Here is a 25,653-nt window from a genome sequence, read left to right as displayed (position 1 = left end):
GAGAAGGTTGCCTTTTATAGCACCCAGCACTACAAACCTGCTCAGACACGAAAGCAGCTCAAGGAACCAGCCTGGCCAACACTCATGGCTGAATATGTCAAAAGAGAACCAGTCTGGGAAGGAGTGAACACTGGTGAGCTCTGCTCTCACATCTCATCTGCCTAAACACCAAGCAGTACATTGGTCTTCATTTAAAACATCAGAAAACAACCAGAATCTGCTCATGCTGATTTTCATTCGTGGCCTCAGTTACGTGCCAAAAGGCAACAATGCACTTTGCTGAGCATCACTTAGTGCTTCTACTGCCCCTGAGTTCTGTGTATGAGAGAAGACATCATGCTTCTATCCCCCAGCTCTAACTGCAGACACAGTGCCTAGAAGCTTAGTACACACAGGACAAGCGTTATCTGTTGGCACCTAGCTAATAGAGAAAGAGGGGGGAAAAAAGAGAGAGGAAGAAGGCTCTGACATCACTGCCAGCCAATAGGATGGTGCACATCCCCAGCAACCAGTCAGGGAACTGCTCCCCAATGTCACAAAGCCTTCCTAAAAAAAGCAGTGAAGCGATGTGGGCTGGCAGGGGCAGGCAGCTGGCTCAGACCCGGCTGTGGCCACCAGCCAAGTCCTTCCTCATTCCCAGCTTCCATCATGAGCTGGCCCTGCCCTGAGCAAGGAGAATGAGAAAACATTCTATGCTTGAATTTTACCTTCTGGCCTTTTTCTCCCCAAACCTGATTCCACCTCCAGCCATAAGTCACACAAGCCCACACTGGTGCCAAGTAGCACTTGCATCCATGCCAGTAATTACAAAGAATGGGAGGAAGCAGTTCCTAACAGCCACAGAGAATTCCAACTGTTGGATTCTATCGAATACACAGTTTGGTTTTCATGTTCTTTTACTTTGCCTTGAATCTTCAAATGCTCTTTATGGCCTTTTTATAACATCTGATCAGATGCAGTGAAGGAAATCAATGTTGTTTGCAACTCAGTTGCAATTGGAACCAGAGGTTTGGGATCTTTCCTGCATCTCATGTTCACAGGGTGCAGAACCCAAACCACACAGGCTGCACGGCAGCATAGAGCTGAAACCCTATTTAGAACCATACTGTCAGACAACGTTCGTTTACATGTGACAAATTATGTCGTGGTTCTTACACAAACACTAATGGAAGGCAGAATGCACTCACACCCTGTCCCAGAGCTCCAGCAGAGCTCCAGAGAGCTGGTTAGTGAGGGCTCTGCAGCTCACATCTGTATTCCCTGCAGCACAGCCACAACTGAGCACACAGCTGTATGTCCAAAGAGGGCTGGAGCACCTGAGTGCACATCACACGACACTAAAATCACCGCATTTTGCTCAGGTGGCAGAAAGATGGACTGCTCATTGCCCTGTACAAAGCAAAATCTGCTTCTGTGGGAATACATGAACGTCTTATTCAGTGCTTCTACAAAGCAAGGGGAAGCAGAGCCACTGGTAGAGAAGGAGTGCACTGAAAGGGTCTAGAGATAAAGATTATCAGGAGGGCAGGCTAAGACAACACATGCAAGGAAACGAAGAAAAGGGCAGGAAGGCAAAATGTCCAAAGCAAAGCAGGCAGTGGAAAAAGCTGATGAGGGCCAGTGTTGCTGCTCAGCATCCTGAACCATTTACACTGAAGGGCGCTGTGTGATTTAACACACTTGGCCAAAGGGAAAGGAAGCAGGGAGGGGAAGTTCGGGTGCTATGTCTGGAGCTGCATGCAGCAAAATTAAAACACTATGCTAATGAGAAGGGAAGATCTGTATCAACAGCAAGATTCATCCTTTGCTACTGCAAAAAATGAAAGCAGATCCATCAGGCCAGAGATTGATGGCAACCCCAGATACGAGCTGTTATTTTGGCACAGAAATACCTACTCTTCCCTTACTCCAGAGCAAACTGCATGAGATTTCCATCAACAAATGGCATAGCAGAACAACGAGACATCAATCACAGCAGGGTGCAAGCCTCCCTTCCCTGAGACCCATTCCAAAATCAAAAGGATGAGATGCGGAGGAGAAGAACAAGCAGGACACAGGAGGGATGGGGAAGAGGTCCAAATACCTAATGAGGAGCACTGATTCCAATTCAGTGCTAATCTAACCATGCACTGAGTTCCAGGGCAGCAAAAGTAAGCAGCGACTAAAGACCTGCAGATCCTTTCCTGAACGCTTTCCCCCTATGGAAATCAGTCCTGCATGTGACACTAAGATCAAAGTGCCCACCTATGACAAATAGAAGGATTCAAATGTCATTAAAAAAGATGAAACTCAAATTTCTCAACATCAGTCATCTTGAGAACTTCAAAGTAGTCACTGCATCAGTGAAGAGAAGAGTTGGGGGGAAGAGATGGCTAAGCTATATTGGATGCACTTAACGTTCCAATTATAAGCATGTTGTCTGGATGAGAAATATACATCTATACACTGCAATAATTTACAGTGAGGATGACAAACACTGATGGTTTGTGAAAGAATTCCAAGCTATCTGCTACTAGGAGATGCACATATTGTAATGAGGAAGACTCACATCCATCACGTTGGAAACCTAACAAGGAAACAGCCCTGCCCCAAACATGGTCTTTCTAAAAGGTAAAAACCAACTCAGCTTGCCCTAAAACATATGGCTCAATTAACTGCTCAGTCCCAATAGGATATTAAAGGGCTCCAAACTGTGAACAATTAACTCACAGGAAGATTTACATAAGATTTCCCCAATAATCAGCAGCAAATAGAGGCAGATAAGCACCGCAATGGGATGGATGATAGTGTGGACAAAGTAATGTCGTATTGGTAACACAAGACAGGCACAGATACTTCAACTGATGGTTCAGCAGAGGGAAGAGAAACCCTTGCTACCATCACCCACCCTGCTGCTGTGCCCACTACAGACAGCACATACACAGGTATGGGCTGACTTACCCAGGACACCACTCTTCCATTGAAGCAAGGCAGCTTTGCGTTGTCATCCGAGATCTCCTCCTTCACCACCCTGCAAGAAAAAGAAACAACAGCAACAGAAAGAAAGTCAAGAGGCTGAAATGACATCACATCAGAATGAGATGCTGCTATGGGCTACCAAGGCAACAGTAAGGAACCTCAGGGCCTGTCAGCCCACAGACAGCACTCTGTTTTCTGGGCTTTCCATGCAGTATGGTGGCCCCACTCTGCCATGCCAGCTAAGGCAGAAGGTGTGCACAGTCACTAACGAGGCATTAAGAGAATGCATTCATTTGCAACCCCACTGACTCCAGCTTGGCTTCTCACCAGCACCGCAGAGCTCAGCTGTCTGCTCCCAACAGCCTCCCTCGGGTGGAAGCAAACTCCACAAAATAAGTTTATTTGCACGTCGTTTTATTGCCAACTTTTATAGCTGCTTAGAAAAACAAAAGCAAATGTTTGACACGGGTCTTCCAGGAGGGCTACCGGAGCTTTGCTGTCTTTGCAATCCCCACCTCACCTCGGGGTAACAGTGACCATTTGGCTCTGAGAACCTCCCAACATTAAAGAAGCCAACCCAAAGTCTCTCCGACTCAATGCAGGGCTGTGGTTCCACAACCACATTTTCCTTTATTTATGTTTTGGTCTTTCTTGTTGCTGCGTAGAAAAAAAAACAACCACAACGGCCACAAAGTAACTGGGTATGTATAGAAGGGGGTCAGATTGAGAGAAAGGAAAATAGAACCAAAAAGGAAGGAGGAATGAGGAGACCAGAGCCAACAGTTTCTTTTCCAATGATTTCTTTTGGCAAATTAGGGATAAAGGACCATTAATTTCAGCATCATTTTCTCTCTCTGCAGGTATTTGCAGCATTAATGGCTTGCAGTTCAATATTAGGCAGTCTTCACCCCGCTCTTTTTATTGGGAAAAAAAATGCTTTAAAATATCCATTTAACCCTCAGAGCATCTGTTCTCCCTCCCTTCACCTTTTGGTCATACAGAACAGATAATGAATTCCCAGCACTATTTTTAGTTGTTTATAACTCGACTCTACAGAGGCAAATAAGAGCAGCTCCACTGAAATCAACACTGGGTGCTTTAAACAGCCCTGAGAATTCAGTGAAGCTCTCACACCTGTAATTCCAGAGCTGCAAGCTGTGTGCAGACAGAGGATTTCAGCTTGGCACAGATCTCCAGCCCCAGTCTGAAATGCAGACGTTACCTTTTGTGTTTCAGAGTCCTGGAGAGAGCATTCAACAAAGACTCAATAATGGGACTGGAGAAAAAGGTGCTGCAATCATTTTATCTTGACAGCTGCGTGTTTGGAATGACACCATCTCCTGTTTTAAAGATAAGGACACACCAATTCCTGCAACCCACAACCAGAAGTTCCGCACCAAGCCATAAGACACAAGGATTAGCACTTGGAAGATGCTGGCTGTGAGGTCCTGGGGGTCCTTTTGCACCTGACACATTCAGCAGCACTCAGGATGTCCCTGCAGAGGTCCAGTTGTCCTCCTTGATGGACAACCAGTCACCCACTCCTCAATGCACCCTGCCATGGCATCAGCTTTCTGCTGCAGCTAAGGGGAACGACTTCAGATCTGTTGCAACTCCAACTACTAAATATAGCCTGGAGCTATGAGGCAAGAGGACAACTGACTGTAATCCCAGCTTGCTTTGGGTAGCAATGAGCAGTGCCAAGAACATCCAATGCAGCAGCAGCCACTAATTTCAAACATCACCGTTCTGCAAATCATGACTTGCACTACAGCAGCAGCCCCTTCCAGCTCTCAGGGAGGGGATAAGGGAGCAAAGGGCTTTGTAATTTGGAACCACTCAAACCAGCAGCACAAGGTGAAACACATCCCCTGCTCACACACAGCAAGAGCATCCCTGCAAAAGAGGGGATGCTTGTTTCCTCCTGGCAGCAGCTGGCAAGGTTGGGATGAGTGCATCCTTGTTCCAGCACATACAACATTCTGCTTGAATTAGGTTAGAAACTACTCAGAGTCAGAGCAAACAGAGCAACAAACGCTACCCAGAGCTCCTAACCATCAAATCTGAGTGGACACAGACTTGAGAAAGAGAACGTGCAAGAAAGGGTGTGGATGTGCAGGGAAGAGGAGGGGGGGAGCTCTCAGAAGCTCACATCCTCTGCTTTATTTGCCTTAGAGGAGAATTCAGGACTAATTACTAAATGAAACAATCACTGCTGGTAACAGCCCCTCCTTCCTTGTGCTTCCTGGAATTGTGTCTAGATCCTCTGGCATTGCTCCCAGCCTCTCTGCACTAAAAGGTGCTTCTGCCTTCACCAAATCCAGCTTTCTTCATCTCCCAACACCTCACCTGCCTCAGTGACAGGCTCACAGCATCACCTCCCTGCACCCTGCTGCCTTCTTTCCTCCAAAGAGGATTTTAGCCCTACCACCAAGGGATGTTCAGGCTTAACCTTGCTCTCATCCCTCTGCCAGGCTGTTTGCTGCCTCAGAAGATATGCTGCCTTCTTCCTAAGAACCCCACAAACCTCCCATTTGTAACCCTGCAGATAATAAGCTATCAAGCACTGATTTGAAGTGCTCACTCAGAAGAGTGAGGCTAACGAGGCAGCTGCCCTGTGCTCAGTGCACACCACAGCTGCATGGCACACACAGGTTCTGAGCCTGGAGAGCACAAACAGCAGAGCAGTTTTTGCTTCCCTTTGCCAGAACCTCTGCATAAAACCACAGTGTTATTTATCACCACAGGTTAATAAGTACCATGCCACAAAGTGCACATCTAATAGACCTTAGGAGCAGATTAAACCCATTCTGTCACTGTGATCCTAATCAAGTCTTCCCTTAACTCTTTCTTACCATCCTTTATTGATGGGAGATGGAGGAAAGCAGCTTCATTCACTATTCTTTATAACTTGCTAGGAGACCCTCAGACAGCAGGTGAAGGAATTAAGCCATTTGTATTGTACACTGACTGATTCCAGTGACCACAGTGAAGGTAAGAGACCGTTCAGACATCAGTTCTGGTTTGTAGCATCACAGAATCATGTAGGTCAGAAGAGAAAATCAAAGGTCACCCATTGCCACTTCCTGCCCAATGCATGTCCCACTGCCCAGGGCCACATCTCTTCTAATTCTGAGCATCTCCAGGTATGGAGACTCCAACTCTTTGGGCAACATGAGCCCATACTTATGAAGCAGCAGTTTTCCAAAGGAGGTGTTTAAAATCAGTAAAACCATAAGTAATCTTAAGTCCACATCTGCAATGAGTTAATACTAAGATTGCACTCTACCAATGCAAGCTGGTGGCTTTGCAGAAGCTCTGCTGACTTCAGCAGCCATAAGGAAGCGTTGTTAAAACCCTTTTGGAAGAAGCTCTTTCTGAAGATGGGTCAAATCAACCCCTCCACTTTTCCTGGAAAATACATAAACTCAATGACAGAGTTAAATGAAAGGAGGGGATGATAAGTCAACCAGCAGAAAAAAAGCTTATAAATGGAAGGAGAAAGCAACATCACAATCCTTAAGCCAACTGTCTCACCAGTGTTAATGAATCGATTCTTGCAACTGTCCCACATGACAGACACATATTATCAGCTCCGCCACAAAGAAGTCACCATACAAAGGGACGAGTCAGCAGAATTATGAAGCAAATCCAGATTTCCAAGCCTCTGTCCATTGCCTTAGTAATAAATAATAATTCAACCATCCCCCATAAAATTAAGTAGTTCTTGAAAGCAACCTAGGAAAAACACTGTTAAAGTGATCCTTCTGCCAGCAGCAAGCTGGTTGTGGAATGCCCATTGGAAACATCTGGCTTGGATTTTGCTTTCCCCAGGGTTCAATTATCTTCAAAACTCGCTCTCCAAACAGTGCTGGCGGATGGCACTCGTGCAGTGCCCAGGCAGGGATGCAGCCTGCTGTGAAGCTCTGCAACCCAAGCCAGGCCACCACCACCTCCCATATAGAGAGCTGCATCCCAACTCATTGCAGTGCTGCAGTTTCCAACCCAGGTGCCACTCTCCCAGCCAGCCCCGAAGCTGAAAGATGAGGTTCATGAAGCTTTTAGCTTATGATTAACAGCTATCAGCCCCCCTGGTAGGCAGCAAGAGACTGCATGGCATGTAAGGCTCGGTGCAGCTCCACTATCAGATAAAACTGATAAAATATTATTGTATGAAAGAAACAGATTTTGGTAACGTGTGTTATATCAACCGTTCTGTGTAACCACGGGACATGCCAGCAGCTCCAGACTTCTCATTACAAGTACTCCATTCATTTTCAATGAAAGTGCAATTGTGGTGTCAGCTGTCAACCAACACAAGAACAAGAAATGCTAAACACACACCAGAGCAAGTCATGATAAGAATCAATTCTTATTCATCTGTGACACGCTCCCTTTTGTGTGCTCTTGAAAGCGCCTCATTATAATAATAAAGCTAAATCAAAAAATATCCACAAGTGCTAATCAATACCTCATAGAACAGTGACTTACAGGCAGGCTCACCTAACTGCTAACGAGGAGCTAATGCCAATCACATTATTCATATGTGGTTCCAGTGCTCCCAGGCTCCAGATACCTGGGAGAGAAAAGAAGCTATTCATGAGTTTATTGAGTATGGTCCCCATGCAGAAACCTCAAACACTTAATAGAGATAATATCTCTCTCCCCTAGGTTATTTGTCTAGACATGTTTTAATGAAATGGCATAATTCTGGTCACTGATGTGGTGAAAATCATTGCATTTATTCTCATCAGGTCTTTTGGTGCATGCCAGGGATGTGCTGTGAGGAGCATAGGACGTACACTTGCTCCCTCCAGAGCTGCACAGGGACAGCAAGGTGCAGGCTCCCAGCTCTGTGTTCACCTCCACACCACGTGCAAAGCAGCAAATCTCTGTGCAGAAGGCTTTGCAATCCCTGTGCAGCCTTAAAGTGACACACAGATCAACCCTATGCACAGTTCCCAATGAGTCCCCAAGGCAGCCCAGGAATGGTACAGTGTAAATCCACCTTGTCGCTGCTGCAGTTATCCAGCACATGGCCTGAATAGTCTCCATGGTCAAAGTGTTCAGGAATGCAGATCACAAGACAAAGTTGTCCCTGTCCCTTTCTAAGCCCCTTTTCCCCTTAGGAACAAATACAGCCTCTAACGTTTTGGTGGGACTGCAGCACTGTGAGATGAGCTGGCAGCGTAATGAGAAGCTGGATCAGACCTCTTCCATTCAAGATTCCACCTACACCTCAACTTCAAAGAGGAACTGGGCCTACAAGTTTGGTCAGGAATCAAAAAAGAGAGCTGCAATTTGTCATAAAACCCAGTCTTTAGAGGTGTGCCCATATGGGACAGCAATTGCTCACCACCTTCTAAGATGGGGTGGGACATGCAAGCACTCCAAAATGGGGATGGAGATCTGACACTATGTCCATGTTAAGGAGTGCCCAGCAGCTGGCAGAGCATCCTGATGCAGGAGCTGCTTGTTCCTGGCCTGCCCAGCTCTGCCCCTTTGGTTCTTCACTTCCTTCAGGATTTGCTTCAGAGGCTGCTGAGAAAAACAGCAAGATAAAAGCTGTTCAGAGTTCATGCATCACAGGGAAGGAATTGAACCTCTTCCATATGCAGAAGGGACAGCAAGCAAAATGCAAAGATTTCATTCCCAACCTGCCCAAGCCCTGGTACATTTGACTTCTAAATGAATACTTGTAGGTTTAAACATAGAATGCAATAGAACCTCTGCCTTAATTTACCAGTAAATAAAGCTCAGGGCATTAGTATGGAATAGAGGGGGGAAAACACGGGGCCATTTACTTGATTTATTTAAAGCCCTGCGAAACAAAAAGTAGGCTCTCATTATCCTGGCACCATACAGTATGAGATAAGCCTTCTGCAGGGAAAACCATCGTCTAAAAGGCGAGATGAAAGGCTCATTGCAGCTGCAGGATGTGGCAGAGCACTGCAGGGCTGACAACGCAGGGTCCTGCAAAGGATCTGCAAAAGATCTCTTTCCCAATCCTATCTGAGAAGCAAAAGCTGTTGCCATATCAGGTTGAAACTAATGAGAAGAGCCCGAGTTCCTATTGCAGTGTTTTCAAGCACCAAAATCCTATTTGCCAGCTAAGCCACAACCCGCAGCACACAGCGGTTTTTCACAGGTCAGACTTCCCATGGGCTCAGCATCAACAAACATGGGAACGCTGCAGTAGGTGAAGTGCTGAGTCTGATCTTGTTGCAGCTTTTGCTACAAAACCCATCCAAAGTGGCTGAACAGCTCCAACTCCTCCAACCCGCACCATCAAACTTGAAAAGCTTCTTGAGCTGTCCAGCCCCTGTATCTGCAGGAGGACACACAGGCAGCATCTCTCAGAGTAAAGCTCTGCTTTGCCATTCCCTCATTCTGCTTTCCCTCAGCACACAGCTTGGTTGAGCCAGATAAGGGCTCAGCAGTGCTGGGATCCACTCTGCTGTGGCCAAGTCCTATCTCTGCTGTGCTTACCAGCAGTTAGCAACCAACAGAGGATGATACCCTAATTAGCGATCCCTGGAGTCTATAGAGAAAAGAAAGCTCTTAAGAAGAGATACTATGTGTGTGAAAGAGGTGAAACTTTCTCTCTGGCAATGCTTTCATTTGGTAACACTTAGCTTATAAGGAAAAGAAGGACCCGCTATCATCTATGTTCATGTAATGCCATGAGTGTTCACACATGTTCCAGCTGTATGCCACTGCAAATCCACTTCCTGATCTATATGACATTACTCCAAAGACATCAAACATATACAGCCTTTAATTATGATACTCAATCTGCTGCTGGGAGCTCACAGTGCCCCAGTTACCAATGGACACAGAGTGGGCAGCCTTGGCAGCAGCTTGGAACTCAGACAAATCCCTGCTGCCATCATTCCTAAAAGCCATCAATGAAACAATGAAAGGACAATGAAAGCTACAAGTTCCTCTTTCATTTAAGGACAAAAAGCAAGACCTCATCTTTAAAAAGAGAGGTGCTACGCCTTCATGGATTTCTCCCCTTGCTGCCATTTTGCCACCCTGTGTCAATATATTCCCACTTAGTGCATCAAGATTTAGCCAGCTGACAAAAACCTTACTATTCCCAAGAGACCTCTGGGCTGTTCCCCAGAGCCAATACAACGCAATCATCCCTGCTCCCAAACACACTGAGCTGCACTTTGGCCTCAGTTCCCTACACTGCCCTCACCCAGCTGAAAAGCTTTCCTATTGCTCAGTGGTTATCAAAGCAAACGACAGCACAATGCAACTCCTTTACCCACCAGCTGAAAAACCTGCTGTGTTTACTCCAGCTTCATTACACGCTCACACCTATCACATCAGTGTCACCACGGTAATTAAAGCAGTCTGAAAAAGCTAGCAGCAAATAGGAGCCAATTAAGTGCCTAGCCCAGTGAACAGGTCCTTCCCAGCATTTAGGTTGAGATATAGAGCCTTGAGGAGCCAAGGCTTCACATGCACAGCCCAAACAAAGAGCACACAGCCAGACAAACCGCTGCACTCAGGAATGGCAGAACACAGCAGGAGTGATTCTCCTAACGGGAGCTCACACTGCACCAGTAGGGTGAGGGCAACACCAGTAGGATGAGAGTAATATTCACCCCTTTGTTCTTTCCCCCCCTAAGAAGGGAGCACTTGTGTGCACCTGGGGGACTTGCAGGCCAAGGACATGAGCAGCTGGGGATGCTCCCAACAACAGCCCACTGAGGAGAGGTCACTCTGCCCTTCTTTTCTTCCTGCCAGGGGAAAGGCCCAGCTCTGTCTGCACTGCCTGGTTTTGGTAGCACAAACTGCAGTCAGCCTGGCACTAAAAATGCAAAGCTGCCCTGCAGCAAAGGATAATTCACAGTAGCATTATCTTCAATTCGCTGGCTTACTGTTAATTTGGACTGAGCAGGAAGGGGGGGGGGGGAGTGTGTTAGCAAAGACAAAAATAAGCAGATGACAAATTTGCTTATTAACCACATTGAATGAGAGATGTATTAAAAAAACTCGAAGGAAGGAGGGGGGGATGAAAAGCGGGATGTAAAAGAAGCAGGAGCTGGAACAGCATGGCTAATGTCAACCATGAAACGCAACCCCTGCTGGGACAATTTGAAAGACAGAAGAGGCAGGCTTTCCAGCATTAACTATTTGATTGCTCTCCTTCAGATGCATCTATCTAATATCACATGGGGAACAGGACTCCCAGCTACCCTACAGATCACTCTCAGAAGCTCAAGACCTGAAATAGCACTGAGAACAACAAATACATTCACTCTGCTTTGGAAACCATTCATTCAAAGCTGATGAGGACGCGCTGCATGAGACAATGCAAAACAAACCATACACCCACTGTAAGCAAGTCCAACACAAGCCATTGGGCTGCTATTTAGCTTACCTTAATTCCAAACACCCAAAGCTCTTTGGAAGGCACACTCTGTACCATTTCAGGTTTGTTTTCTAGTTGTAATGAGGGTTTTTGCATAAGCTGAATGAACTTTTCAAGCATGTCTACAAGCATCACACTTGCTCAGCACTCTGTGATGACCACATACCCCCCACCTTTCCCCCATGGCATCAGGAATCCTGCCTCTCCTTTTGATGAGCAGCTCTTCATCACCAGTTAAAGCAGCACAGCTGGCCCACAGCCTCCTCCATATTCATGTTATCTCTGCTTTCTGCAGCACCTGCATCCTGCCATCACCTGCTGCTGCTGCGCAGCTCCTTCTCCTGCTAAGAGCAAGATGTAATTAGTGTCAGACACTTCTTTGCATCTCCCTTTCCTAATAAGGACAAATGTTGTCATACATCCCTTCTGCTTCCTCAGCCCTGTACTCAGCAGTCTCCAGGCTCATTTAGTTTTGTTCCATTTACTGTACCTTTCTTCAGGTTTTGTCAGTTTGGGTCTATAACCAAAATAGGTCACAAGAAATAAACACGCTGACAGCAGCCCCAAAAGTCTTTGTATTGGCAAATGATTCTTGTTTTTTTACCTGCAATTTTAAGAATCCCACCACAACAGTAAATTCAGCAGAGGGTATTACACAGATAGAGGTGGAAGGATTGTAAAGCTGGTCATTTCAAGGAGCTTCTATTGAAACAACTGTAACAGAACAGCAGTGGGTGGGGATGGGAGGGACAGCCTCTGCCATCCAGCTAAACAAAAGGAAAGAAATCTGATAAGATACCATGAGTTGTACTGGTACATTTCTGTGCATGCAAACTCAATGCTTGGGTCAGTTGGCAGCAAGGCTTGGCTTATTTATAAGACCTTACAAATGGGAACTGAAACCCAAAAGATAAAACCTTGTATTTATTAGAGTCTTGGGCATGTAACTGTAATGTGTTTACAGTCTCCTCCAAAGGTACAACTCGTGCATAAACTAAATGAGGCATGAGTTTAAATGGCTGCAATATCAGGGGCTGGATCATTTTACTCAAGGTCAAATTCAAAGGAGATGGAAGAGAGAAAAACAGAAGCCAGACCTCAAATCCCAAACCAGTGCCTTAATCTGTGCAGTCATTCTCTTCATATTGCAAAGGGAAAGAGAAAGGAGATGAGGTTTGTCCATAAGAAGACTAGAAGAAAGTTTGAGAGACTTCCCCACCTAGAAATGCTGCTGGTGCTGAGAGCATGTCCAAAGTGCAAGGTCCAAAGACACCACTATCCATGGGTCACACAGCCTGCACCCAGGGGGCCGAGACACTAATTAACAGCAGCAGAAAAGCAGAGACGTGTCTGCTTTGTCTCTTTTTCTAATCAACTGCATCACTACGATTGAAATTAACAGGTAATATTCAGTTGACACATAGAGTCAAAATATTTTTTCCCATCTCTTTATACTTTTAACCACAGCTACAAGGTTTCACTGGAAGAAACAAGTAACAGCTCCATCCCTTTAGGATCCCCTCCTGAAATATTCTAGATATCTACATGCTGGAGCATCTAACTAGGATTTCTCTAACATATCATCTAATCAAGGCCAGAGAAAGAACCAAAACCCATCATTATTTCCTGAAGTAACCCTCATGTCACTGGCTTACACTCAACATGGAGATAACCCACAACATGGGGCAAATATTTAGGTCATTCCTTCCTGAAGCACTGTAAATTCCTCTGTGTTTGCTCAGCAGCTTGTCTCAGTCAATTAAACTCCAGAGCAGAAATGGGAGGACTGGGCTCCAGCAGCCTGCACTGAAAGCTGGGACCCCAAAGCAGCATCAGTAAAATCACCAGTTGCATCCTTCCCCCATATACTCATTAAACCAGCAGTTGCTGCTTAATTCATTTAGATAATGTCATTCTAGTGGCAGCCCAATCCAAACGCCCTTTGCTAAAAGGCAAGCAGTAACCAGGTGGAAAAAGTACAGCTATACATCAAAGGTATATGACGTACATTTAAAATCTTCTCTCAGCTCTGACACTGAAGGGAGCTGAAGGCCAGAGGAAAATCCAGAGCTGTATGCCCATACCATCTCTCCCTGCTCTCTACCTCAGCAGTGATATTCCTGATACCCATTTGGCATTTTGCAGTTGTGAAAGGAGGTCATTTCCACCACGTTACATCCCCAGACTTGCACACAGAGGACAAAACTGGACCAAAATATCTTGCAAAATAAAGATGGTTACAGATAGAAGCAGCATGGATACCTAACAAATGGCTCATGTGCTTTCACATAACACTGTACTTACACTACACAGGGCAGTTTCCATCCAGAAGCTGACTGAAGTTTCAGTGAAAATGGTTAAGTTTTACCTGAAGGTTATTCTCATGTTTGTGTAAGCAAGAAAAAATTAATACCTTAAAAGGGTCTCCTAAGGAGAGAGCTGGATGCAGCTCTTGGACTCACTCCGGCCAGCAGACCTGACCTCTTCATATTTTACTCTGGGAGAGGTTCACCCATCTGCCAATTTTTGGAGGGTGTGTAAGGGGAGGAATGTTTGTTCTTGTATGATCTGCAAGTAAAAGGGGGTCAGGAAGCAGCTGGAGCTGCCATGAGCTCAGAGAAATCACGTTACTACCAACAGATGCTCCCTCCCTCGTGCTTTTTCACTTCTGCTTTCTCACCAGGTCTGCTCCAGCCAAGGATTGACCACCCCACCTCTGCACTATCTGCACCCTGGGCAACACACACACATCTGCTTGGAGAACCACAGATGGACACTGAGTGTCATTCTATTGGGAAAGGACATTCTTGCGACTTCCAAACATTTTATTACCGACAACATGCTCTTCAATGGATATTTGATTCAATTACCGTTCAGCTTCCAACTGTCACACCAGCTTTGTGAGCTCAGCTAACAATACAGGCCAATTTAAAGGCAGCATTCACCGCTCAATCTTTGAACAAAAGGAAAAATGAGGCAAAATAACCTGTCTTGGAGCGCTCAAGTAAGCAAACAAGACTGCGTTTCTTAACGCTTAATGGTGAGATTTCTGGGTATGGTTCTTCTAACGTCACTGAAAGGAGAATTAAAGCTACCCTGAATGATTGTGAAAAAACAACACTGTTTTGCTGCGACAGGAAAAACAGACGAGTTGAATCATCTGCCCAGAGCCAGTACCCCAGCCAAGTGAATGAAAGCAAACACTGATTAAACAAACACTAGAAGTGATATTGGAGATTTTTGCTCCCCCTTTCTATTTTCCCCACCCACTTAACTCAGTTTCTCCTGCCTGAAAACAGTCGGTTCTTTGCACATAATGCAACCCCACACAATTCTAAGCGAAGATCTGGTTTAAGCACAGCTATAAGTGTGTTTTTCTCATTAGCTACACATAGAGATTTCAAAATGCTGGCAATGGAAGGCTACAGCACTCTGACATTTACTCCAGGCTGCCAGAGCAGAGGATTCATTTACAGATCAACACCAGCTTAATTACTCACCCCCATGGTATTCTGTAATATCACAATCAAAGCACAGAAAGCAAAACACGAGGCTGCTTCCTTTACCTATAACATAACCAGAGAAAAGATAACAGTCCTTGATATGGCAAGTAATTACCTGATAAACTGTACCAGAGAAGATTGCTGCTTAGCACAGAGCATCAGTTTACCAACATCAGCTTTAGTAAATAACAGAGGAGTCCCTATGTGAAAAGAATGCAAACAAAGGAGTAAATTGAGAGAGACTGTATGGCACAAGCAAGCTTTAAAACAAACACCACAGCACAATGGCAGGACCAAGTAATAGCAATCTGTTTCAATTCAGTGCCATGTCCTCTGTCACCAAAAGGCATCCACCTCTTCTCCATTACTCAGTACAGTCTAACTAGCCCCCAAACACTCCAGCAAAGGACTGGCAACTGAATGGTGTGCTCAGTGCACAGCAGGCTGAGTCCTGCTGGAAGAAGGGCTCTGTTGGATGTCCTAGAACAAAGCACAGATCACACCTATCTGCAGCCATTGGTCACCAAAAGGACAGTGCTGCCTTGTTGTGCCTTCTCAAGTTCTCTTTGAGTCCTTGCAGTTCACAGGTGGTGATGCTGAAGGAAAACTGACCTTGGGATCCCCAGGGCAGGGCTGAGCTCAGCAGGTGCTCACCAAACAGCTTCCTTGCTCTTCTATTCTTCCCAAACCAAACCCTGAAATCTCAGCATTTTAAAGCTAGATGATAAGTGCAGCAGTACATGTACAAGGCTAAATAAACACCTGCTAAGAAAGAAGATCAGGGTTTCATGGCTTTAAGATACTTGGCCTTAAACCTGGCTTCATTCAGGACTGGATGTCAGCACCTCTTACACCACTCCACATTTCGAGGATAATGCTGCTCCATTCCAGCTTCCCATAAACACAGAGAGAAAAGACCCACCTCTGCACTGAAGTTCAACCCAAAACAAGCTTGCCCTTTTGCAAACACAAAAGGAGGTGCCTCCTTCTGAATATAAGCTGCAGTTTCCCCATTCACAAAGCAGGTGAGCAGGCTGTGAACGCAACTCCCTGCTGTAATAGCAAGCATTCATCCTACACGTTTCCCCCAAAGATATTAAAACTGGACCATGCAGCAATAAGGACTACAACGTATGGTGAATTACATGAGCTCTGCCCCACCTCATCTACCACAGAAACCTCTGCAGGCTGAAATACTGCATGTAAGTGAATTCCTCAATTCAAAATTCCACTGCTCTCTGTGGCTGATTCCTCCATGCTGGGTCTGCTCCTGCTGCTGGCTGCCCACTCACGTTCCTGCAGCAGACTACAGTGGTGATAATCATTAACAAATACTACTTAATCAATCTCATTTAATTCAACCCGCTTCACAGACATATTTCCATTAGCAAGCTCATAGATAAGGTGTCAAACTCGCATCCTACAGAGCTGGTGGATGCTTCCAACAGCCTCTGTGCGCATGCTGAAGGCTGAGCTGTGGAGAGAAGACCTGCGCTCTCACCTTGGGGAGGTGTTCATTAAATGAATAGCAGTAAACTTGTTTTTCTAACTTGTCCTGCTGCTGATCACTAGCCACAGGAAGCAGACCAAACCTGATGTAACCCTTTTGCATGTTTTCATAGCATTAGCTTTAATAAATGTAACGTACTCCACCCTCAGATTGGAGCAGTCCTCAGGTTCCAGCAGAAAGAGTGGTTGCTTTAAGTATTTAGATTACATTACAGCTGGGACTTTAAAATAAGCAATGGATTGTACTGTAGACAGCTATCAGCATCAGCTTGGCAAAATACACATAAGTTACCCAAGTGTGGTTAAAAGCTACGGCCTTTGGGGTCTGTTAGCATGGCGTTCTTGTATGTTTCTTTCTTATTTGTACTACAATAGTGCCTTCTAATGCTAGCAAAAGCAATGCAGCACAGAGCCAGGTGCTGTATAAATACAAGCAGTAAGAAGCACGGTCTCTGTATAAACAAAAAGGTTTAGGAATTTCAGCAGAGAAAATGGGAAAACCCCAGGAGAAGCAAAGACTATTCTCATTAGGCCAGCAGCTAACAGAGATCTCAATTCAGCATTGCTCAGCGTGTCCAAGTGCTCAGCCGAGTCCAACCCTGATACTGGGGCTGAATGCAATTATTCTGCTGTTCCCAGGTCTCAGCTCAGTGCTTTAGCTATGCAACGACTCATTTTCTTCCACCAGTAACAGCACTCCAACCTTCTGCATGTACTGATGAAACCTTCACTGACTACACGTCCCTGTGCTGGTTCTTTTTGCTGTCTCAAAGAAGAAATAAAATCCCCAGCAATACTGACTTCAACCTGTTGTTGGTTGGCTGGGGGTTTTTTTTTGAGGGAATCCTGTATTAAAAGCCATGTTCCTACCATTGCAAGCTTCACATTCAGACCAGCACTGCTCGTGGGACAGAACAGATTGCATGGAAGCTGGCTAAAACTCAGCAAGAAGCTGAGACTCATGGTGAGCTCACCAGGGATCAGTAACTTCTACCCTACAGCATAGATGTCCCAGGGCTCAGCCAGGCCTTGCTCTGCCCTATCTCCATCACATAGAGCAGCTGCCTGAGTGTGACCTGAAGACAACTCGCACCATTATGCAACCGTTCCCTCCTCCTACAGCCCTTCTCCTCCCTCCTAGCCTACAGATGAGCAAACGTGGCCAAAAAGGGGACGGGGGGTGGAAACAAAACTCACAGAGATGCCATTTGCTGCTACCATCTGTTCAAATGAGCTTGCCATCCAAAAGATATTCTCAGTAAATATGCCACAGGCATGTGCAAAGTCACAGACGGTAAATTATGTGACTGCATTACCAGTGGAAGCCCCAGTCCTTAACTCCATGTCCCAATAAACTGCTGTCTTTTTTCCAGCCTGACTACATCAGGTATCTTCATCTACTGACAAAGCAGTCTGCAATAAGGAACAGGGGAGAGAATGCAGAGAATTAACCCAGAAAGGACATAAATCATCACAAAACCTGGCCTTGTTAGCTCTACATCCACAGAGCCACCTCCTTACCAACTCCTCCTCTTCCCTTCATAACACTGAGGGTTAGAAAGACTCAGAAGGCAGAGGTGCACATGGAAAACAGAGCACACACAGGGACACTCTACAAGGCTGCATTGATAAGATAACCCTACTTGTATCTCAAGGCTGAATGTTCATGGCACAGCACTCGTACCTGCTCATCCACCTGCCTACCACTCAGGTTGGAAACTTGGCCACAGCCTTCAATTTGGCAGCAATGCTTCTGTCACTGAGCTGCAAAGATCATTTTCCCAACCTGTTATTTATAGCACATTAGTCCACCAGCTCTGTATTTTCTAATGCAAACCTGCATCACTTGCCTTCATTTTATTCTGCCACAAACGAGATCAGGACTCCCTTAAGTACAAGGTAAAAACAGAGATTTTAATCCCATCCAGGCTGGATTCCCACTGTTTTCAATCACTACTTTTCAAGATGCTGAGTACCAAGAAAAGCAATTTCTGCACAAGAAACAGCTGCACCTAAAAGTACAGTTAGAAAGGAAGTTCTTTTGCTGATGCCAAAGGAATGCCTAAAAAGCCACTCCTCAAAGTGCTCCCAAAAGAAGCACAACAAAAAGAATATTAGTTCACACAATGGAAAGAATGAGGACTTGAACCTCACCCAGAAGGATGGCAGGACAGAACTTCCTCTGGAATTTGATGGATGGAGATTGCAAAGCACAGGAGTGGCTCAATCTGCACCAGCAGCTCTTGCCCTGGTGACACAAACAGAGAGGAGGAAACCGGAACGATGCACAGAGCTGTTGTACCCATTGGTGCAAAGGAGCTGTGCATCCCATGGCACAATCACAGCACAGCATCCTATACTGACTACAGGTAAAAGCACAGAATGAAGTCTCCAAGATGGGAATGCTTGAATAACACGTAGTTATAATTCAGTGTTTTTGGCAGTTTGTGATGCTGTATAACAGCTCTATTAAGAAAAGCTCTGAAAATACCAAATATTTACGAGCAGGAGGATCAGCATTTCTATTATGGGATCTGTCACATGGATTCATCATGAATCACTTGGATCCTACACAGTTTGTGCAGCTGTCAGAGCTGCAGTCGTGACAGCCCTGGAGCCACAAACCATAGCCTTCTTTTAAGACGCATCCATTATCTGCCATTTCTCAATCACCAAAGAATCAACAAAATTGCATTATATACATCATTACAAGGACATGCAGCTGTAACCTCAGGATCAACAGTTTTCAGTGGTAGGAAGTGACCTCCCATCTCCTTCCTTGGAAGAAAGAGAGCACCAAAGGCAGCCGACAGCAGCACTCCCTGCTCATAAAGCACATATCACAAACAGCCCCTTCCCTAAATTTCCCTCTTGGTAGATACCACCACATTAATGAGTCCAGTCCCGTGATATCCCAGCTTAGCTTCCCACTCATGAGAACAGAAATAGAAACTACAAAGCACTTCCAAGGGTCACGTCCAAGTGAGAACACAGCTCTGCATCTCAAAGATGACATTATGGGCACAGTCCACAGGGAAGCCTGGGCTTGCAGAACACACACAGGTCCATCCCCTCAAGAGGTAGCAGAGGAATCAGAACAGAAAATGAAACAGCATGGGAAGACGCTGTCAGGAAAGCCAAAACAAGTTACACATTAGATCTATTTTCTATATTGTTACCAAGAGTGTAACATCAAGGCTGCAAGGCACAGTCAGGGGAAATCTCACCTTCCAAGGAGGGCAGCTGGAAGCAGCCCATTGCAGGTACTCACCGCTGCTCTGCTGTCACAGCACAGCCTGACATGGCTCCACGTCCACAGCCAGCTCTGTCCCAATGGTAAGCAACTCTATCTTCCACCACTGGAAACAATTCAACACATTCACTGTTTCTGAACACAATTATTTATTGCGTTATTTCAGGATCCAGGAAAGGCCGGGCCTTGATTACAACAACATGTGCAGGGTTGCTGCGTTGGTTCCCAATCACTTCTCCAAGAAAACATTTGCTCTCCTAACGCAGGATTGACTTTTTGCTCCATACTGGGATTTACAAAGCACCCTGCCAAGCAATGCTCTCTGTGCCAAGTCACAGTTCTGCTCAGCCAGCTTGCAGTGACACGAGGGACAGGCGAGGAGAGCACTGAAAACCAAAGTGTTACTGTAGCTGAAGTGCCATTTACAGAACACACTGCAATAAAGCTTGTTTGGATGGCATCTGCAAGTATGCAAGGCAGAAATTAGACGTACAACACATGGCTAGTGGTGACTGCAGCTATAATTACCTATTTGCAACAGTATGAAAATCAGCTTGTAGATAAGATTAGGAGAAAAACCCCAATTTATCATTAACACTTGCTGAGACTGCAGAGAATGACAGTCCAAAATGTGACTGACAGCTTTTAGAGGCATGGGTTACCTCCAGCTGTTTGAGATGATGGGTTCCTACCTCAGGAGCGGCACCTCTGAGAGCCTTAACCTGGACTGTGATGTTGGTTGGAATACACATGAAGATCAGATCACAGCAGCCTTGGTCATACCTTCATCCTGAGGGCAGAGCAGCCAGTCTTCATGGGAATTAGAGATGTGCATTCAGCTGCCAGCATCCTATGGGGGTCCTCTGAGCCTTTACAGCCCCAAAGTCACAAACCTCTATTTGCTGCTGAACTGATTCACGTTCAGTTCCAAGCTACCTGATGGCATCGCAGTTCATAGTCATCCTCCTGCCCAGGGAAGTGCAGGAGTCACCATCCCTGGAGATGCCCCTGCATTGAGTGGGGCACAGTGGGGGTGGGTTGGATTTGATGATCTCAGTGGTCATTTCCAACCTTAACGATTGCATGATCCCTCACAAACAAGCCCTCACATTGCACGGTTGCATCTGAGACCACCGCCTAAATGAGAGAGGCAGAATTTATGGTGCTAAGCCTAGTTCACAGCCCTTCATCCTCCACCATCCCCATTTCTAGGGCAAGACAAGGAGAACAGCCCATCTCCCTTTAAGTTTTGAGACAAATGAGAATCCACCATAGGATTTACATTGCTTGCTCAGCCCACACGTGCCGGAGATGCCCCCAGCGCACCCACCAGCATCAGCACTGCTTTCACTCTCCCTCACACCAAACATCTGCAGAGCAGTGGTGATGAACACAAGAGCTGTCTGAACAAATCCATCAGCTTTCATTGAGGCTGCACCACAACAACACAGCGCCCGGATTCCTAAGCCAGCTACAGAGTGTGCGTGTGTCCATCACTTAGAGGGGGGAAAAAGGAGAGAGATTTATGAATAGGAGTTTTCAAAAGCCCTATTTTGCAAACCAACACTTCATAGAGATGCTTCCTAAACGTGGTTTTCACAATCCAGAACAACAACAAGTCAACGCAGGAGCGTTCCTACAGCGGCGTGCCAAGGCTAATACATTGCCACAGCAGAAATACATGGCAACAAACAATATCCACATTCCTTGGTGGATGGATGGAGCAGAACAGGGGTAGCTTTGGGTCTTAGGGATAAGGGGAAAGCCAGCATGGCACGTAATAGGGTGATGTGTTTCACCACCCAACCCCACTGTTACACAGGTTCAGGGCTGTATTAGTATTCCACAGACCTGCTCTCTTTTGCTGGCGAGGCATTTAAATACATAACAACAACAACAAAAAATCGACAGATGCGAGTACAAAGCGATTTACTACAAAAGGATTCATCACGTTTTGAAAGTTACTGTCTGGCGAGCTGTCAAACGCCTTTTTATTGGGTTTCCTTTATCGCGACCACAGATAAGGCCGGTACGAAGAGGACAGCCGAGCTCTGGTACTCGGGGCTTTGACAGCTGCCGGTGGGCTGGGAGAGCCCTCAGGAGAAGCAGCACAACCCGACACCAGCAGCCCCAGAAGGGGAGGAGGTTTTCAGGCCTGGTTCCCCTCAGCCCGGAGGACGAGGACAAGCAACGAGCCGAGGGCCGTGTGTGGAGCTGTCAGCGCCGGGCCGCCATGTTAGCGGCCGCCGCTCCCCCCCGGTGCCGGCGGGGCCTATACCGCCCAGCGGGTGCCGCAGTGCGCGGCTCGGGGCAGGGCCGCACCCGGCCGGCAGGGCCCGAACCGAGCTCCATGGAGCTTCCAAACGCAGCCCAGCACCGCGATAAGCGCCTGACCGCCGCCATCCAACCGAGCAGGTGCTCTCCCATCCGGGGCCGAAACCCGGCTGTCAGAGGGAACGGAGAGCGGCGACCCCCCCCCTCATATCCCCCTCCCGGTACCTCCACCGCCCCTCAGCTCACCCGAAATCCTGATCCATAGATTTGAAGAAGAATTTATAGCTGTGCACGGGCCGGTTGCTGAGGACATTTTTAAAATCAGCTAAAGTGACTTTTTCCGGAGGGACGGGCAGTTTCACCAGGTAAGGGGTTTCTTCTTCGTCGATGTGGTAAATGATTTTAGTCTCCGCCATGAGAGAAGGGAGGAGCTGGGGGGGCGAGCAATGCGATGAGGGGACGCGGCCCGGGGCTCCGCTCAGCGCCTCCAGCCCGCGGCCGCCCCACACAGGAAGGCAGCTCGTATCTCCCGGCCTCCGCCGTGCTGCTGGGCCGGGATTCCTCTCCCTGCACTGCTCTCTAGCTGCCCGACCCGGGAACGGCAGCCCTTCTTCACCGCCGCCTCCCGCCCCGAGTACATCCTCCCGCCGCCCCCCGCCGCGCTGGGCAGCGGGGCCGATGCGGCACCCAGCCCCGGGGCCGGTGGGCAGCGGGGGGGCAGCGGGCGAGCCGCCCTCCTCCTCCTCCTCTTCCTCCTCCTTCTCTCCCCTTATCCTCTCCTCCTCCTCCTCCTCCTGCCGCCTCTCGGCCCGTGGACAACCCGGCTCTCGCCCGCCGCCCCCCGCCGGCACGACGGCACTGCAGCGGGGACGGGCTGCGAGCGGAGGGATGCCTCCAAATAGGGGGAAATAAAAGCATACAGTGGGTTCTGTGGACTCCCTGCCCACCATGAGCTCATTTGGCTTCTCCAAAGCTTCTGTAAATGACAAAGCGTGGATATTCGTGGCTCTGATCAACATAAAGACGCATCCCTATTTCCTGTGTCCCCTATTTATGAATCTGAACAATTTGGTGTTAATAAAGACTCATCCCTGTTTCCTGTGCACCTACTTATGAAGTCATTGGAGTTTACATTGAGATAATAGGAAATGAAGGTGGGGCTCTCTGTGACTAATGGGGGATAGGGAAATGAGCTGGAGAGGGAGCAAAACCAGTTAACATAAAGCATTTGTAAAGGAAGCTGTAAGGATAGGCAACGAGGATCATAAAGGAGGGGAGAAGGAAGAAACGGGTTGGAGACACTGTTGACTGTCTATACAAAAAATGCCTTTAGAGATACTGACAACAGTAGGGAGCTCCAGGTAAAGAATGGGAAAGGCTCTCTGGGATGACTACACAACAGCTATGTGCTCTGATACACTGAGGGATGGAGTGTTTTCAATACAAAACCCAGGCAAAGCATAACCATCCATCCAGCCCTTTTGGTCTCTTCAGTTCATACTTAATGACCTCCTGCTCCTGCTCTATTGGCTCCCCTTTTGCTTTTGAAGGCTGAAAATATAATGAGTCGTATAATTGTCAGAATACCACCTTGGAACAGATATGATGAGGCTGAATCTATGACTCACAAAAAAGCTTTCCACGTCCCTATAAAGCACCGAAGAGATAACCCACTTTCATGTCACAGTCAAACCACAAGCTAATCCAATTAAAGAGTGTACATGGGAATGCAGGATGGGCCACCTGAGCAAACCACTGGTCCATCAGGGCTAATATCTCGTTTCTTGCAGAGTTCAGTGCTTAACACTTCAGTGGAAAATAAATATAAGGCATAAAATCTCTTGCTATTAGTGCCGTGCTCTCCGTGACAGAGCAAATAGTCTCACTGACCCCTGCAGGGAGCAGATAGTGTCCTGAGGCATGAAAGCTGCCCACCCTTTGCTTCATTTATACAGCAGTTCACTTCATTACCACGCAGAGAAGAGCCGAGCCTTTTGAAAAGGGCTCCTTTGAATTAGAGCGATGGTGGCTGCTTGTCTCAGTGAATTCCAAAAGCTCATCATGCTTTGGGTGCTTAGCAAATACATATTAGTTTAAAGGGATACAAGGAGAAAAGCTCTGAGCTCTCGTCCCCTTGTAGGGCTGGTGGGCCATGCAAGGAGGCCAGCAGTGTGGATTTTATGGAACTAAAGGGATGATACCTATGAGCCAGGGAAGATTCCTTCCAGATTAGAAACACAGTGACCTGGAGATACGCAGCTACCCTTCATCTCACTGTATTCACATCAGCAAGATTGGCATCGATGCAGAATGAGAATTAAACATGGAAAGGATCCTTAAAGAGGAAGAGAAGTGGAAGGATGCAACTTCAACCAGATGGACTCAATGCATGTAAAATTAAGATGCTGCAGCAGGATGTAACACAAGCCTTTTTGCTCATGGATCTGACCTAGGAGAGCTGCATGTTTTCTTTCTTATTATCCCTCGGACCTGGGGCAGTCAGCTCACTGCAGAACTGGGTCCTGATGCTGTTCACAAGAAAACAAAGATATGAACCGCTAGAGGGAGGCAAGAGACCTGCAGTTCAGCAAGCTCCCCAGGCATTCATCGCCACTGGATTCAAACCCAAGTCAAGCAGTCAATCTTTCCTTAACCATTTTCTGGTTCTCTTACCTCTTCTTAGCAGCTGCAGCACTTTCTTTCCCTAAAGAGAAGAGCCACGCTTGGAAAATTTCCCTGCAGCGATTGTCTTCAGAGCAGCTGATGTGCAGAGGGCCACATAAGTTTAGAAACTTGACCTCTAAGGAACAATGGAGCTTTTTGCTTAGGAATGTCTAGTCAGACCATTATCCTGCTTCTCACATCCCCCCCAGTATTTCTTCTTCCCCTCAGAAACCTGTTCTGCTAACGACAAGCAAGTCCCTCTCCATTGGAATGGCTCAACCCAGACTGGAAAGTGCAAAAGGAAACAGGGACAATCTGGACTTCATTTGGACAGTTTAAAGACAATGAAACATTTCATTTCAGTGGTCTGCAGGGCAGACCCTGTGGTTGCTAAATGAGCTTTTCCATGTGCCCAGCTGCTTTTCTGGAACATCAGACCCAATGCCTATAGAGATGCAGAGTGGGACTGGCATCAGCTCCAGGATGATCTCACTCTGCCCAAAGTATCTTTCTTTTTCCAAGAGCTCTCATTTGTCTTCACCTAACAACAAATAATCCAATTTACAGGTTATAAGCACGTCCAGTAAAGTCCTAAATCAGCCCCATTAAGGGTAATTTGGATGAGACCTTTATTTTACGTGGTCCCTGGCTTCGCCTGCTCAAGAACAATTGCCATTTGCTCTCAGCAAGGTGCACCTGCACCCTGCTTTATCCACCCAAACTGCAATGCAAGCTGCCTCCATCAGTGTCCCTAAAAGAACTCTGTCACCAGCTGGGATACTACTCAGTGTGTGGCAGCCCTCCAAGAACAGAATGCACAGCAGGAACTTTGCAAGGTGTTAGTTCTGCAAGGAAGGAATTTGGGTTGGGAGAGAGTTATAAAACGGTGCCATTAACTATTCCAGCAGGATATGTTATCTTCCCTTCTGGTCCTGCAAAATTATGTACTCCAAAGGAGCTGCCAGCCTTCATCTCTGTGCTAAATAGTTCCAACTCCATGTGCAGCCACAGAAGAGAGAGAGCTAGAATTTGCCTGCAAGCCCCACATGTGAGACAATTGATGGTGTCCCAAGTCAAAGATGAATATCCCATACTGAAATCAC

The 25,653-nt window shown here is 46.7% G+C and overlaps 1 protein-coding gene across 4 annotated transcripts in view; it reads right to left on the bottom strand.

Annotated features, from left to right (window-relative positions):
- Positions 1 to 22,622, bottom strand: part of DVL1 (dishevelled segment polarity protein 1) — a 48,092-nt gene extending 25,470 nt beyond the window's left edge. For 2 of the 4 annotated variants that reach the window (XM_015882134.2, XM_015882135.2), the window contains exons 1-2: positions 22,133 to 22,622; positions 2,941 to 3,010 (exon numbers count right to left, since the gene is read on the bottom strand). In XM_015882134.2, coding sequence (XP_015737620.1) covers positions 2,941 to 3,010; positions 22,133 to 22,302 — 240 coding nt within the window. In that variant the 5' untranslated portion in view covers positions 22,303 to 22,622. Of the gene's footprint in view, positions 1 to 2,940; positions 3,011 to 19,630; positions 19,678 to 22,132 lie in introns of those variants that run through there. The other 2 variants (XM_015882137.2, XM_032448710.1) reach the window with 2 other exon arrangements.
- Between the last annotated feature and the right edge of the window lie 3,031 nt (positions 22,623 to 25,653).

The sequence above is a fragment of the Coturnix japonica genome, chromosome 21 (assembly GCF_001577835.2).
Source record: "Coturnix japonica isolate 7356 chromosome 21, Coturnix japonica 2.1, whole genome shotgun sequence".
In the NCBI taxonomy this organism is placed as follows: domain Eukaryota; kingdom Metazoa; phylum Chordata; class Aves; order Galliformes; family Phasianidae; genus Coturnix; species Coturnix japonica.
This window is presented reverse-complemented; position numbering and strand designations above follow the sequence as displayed.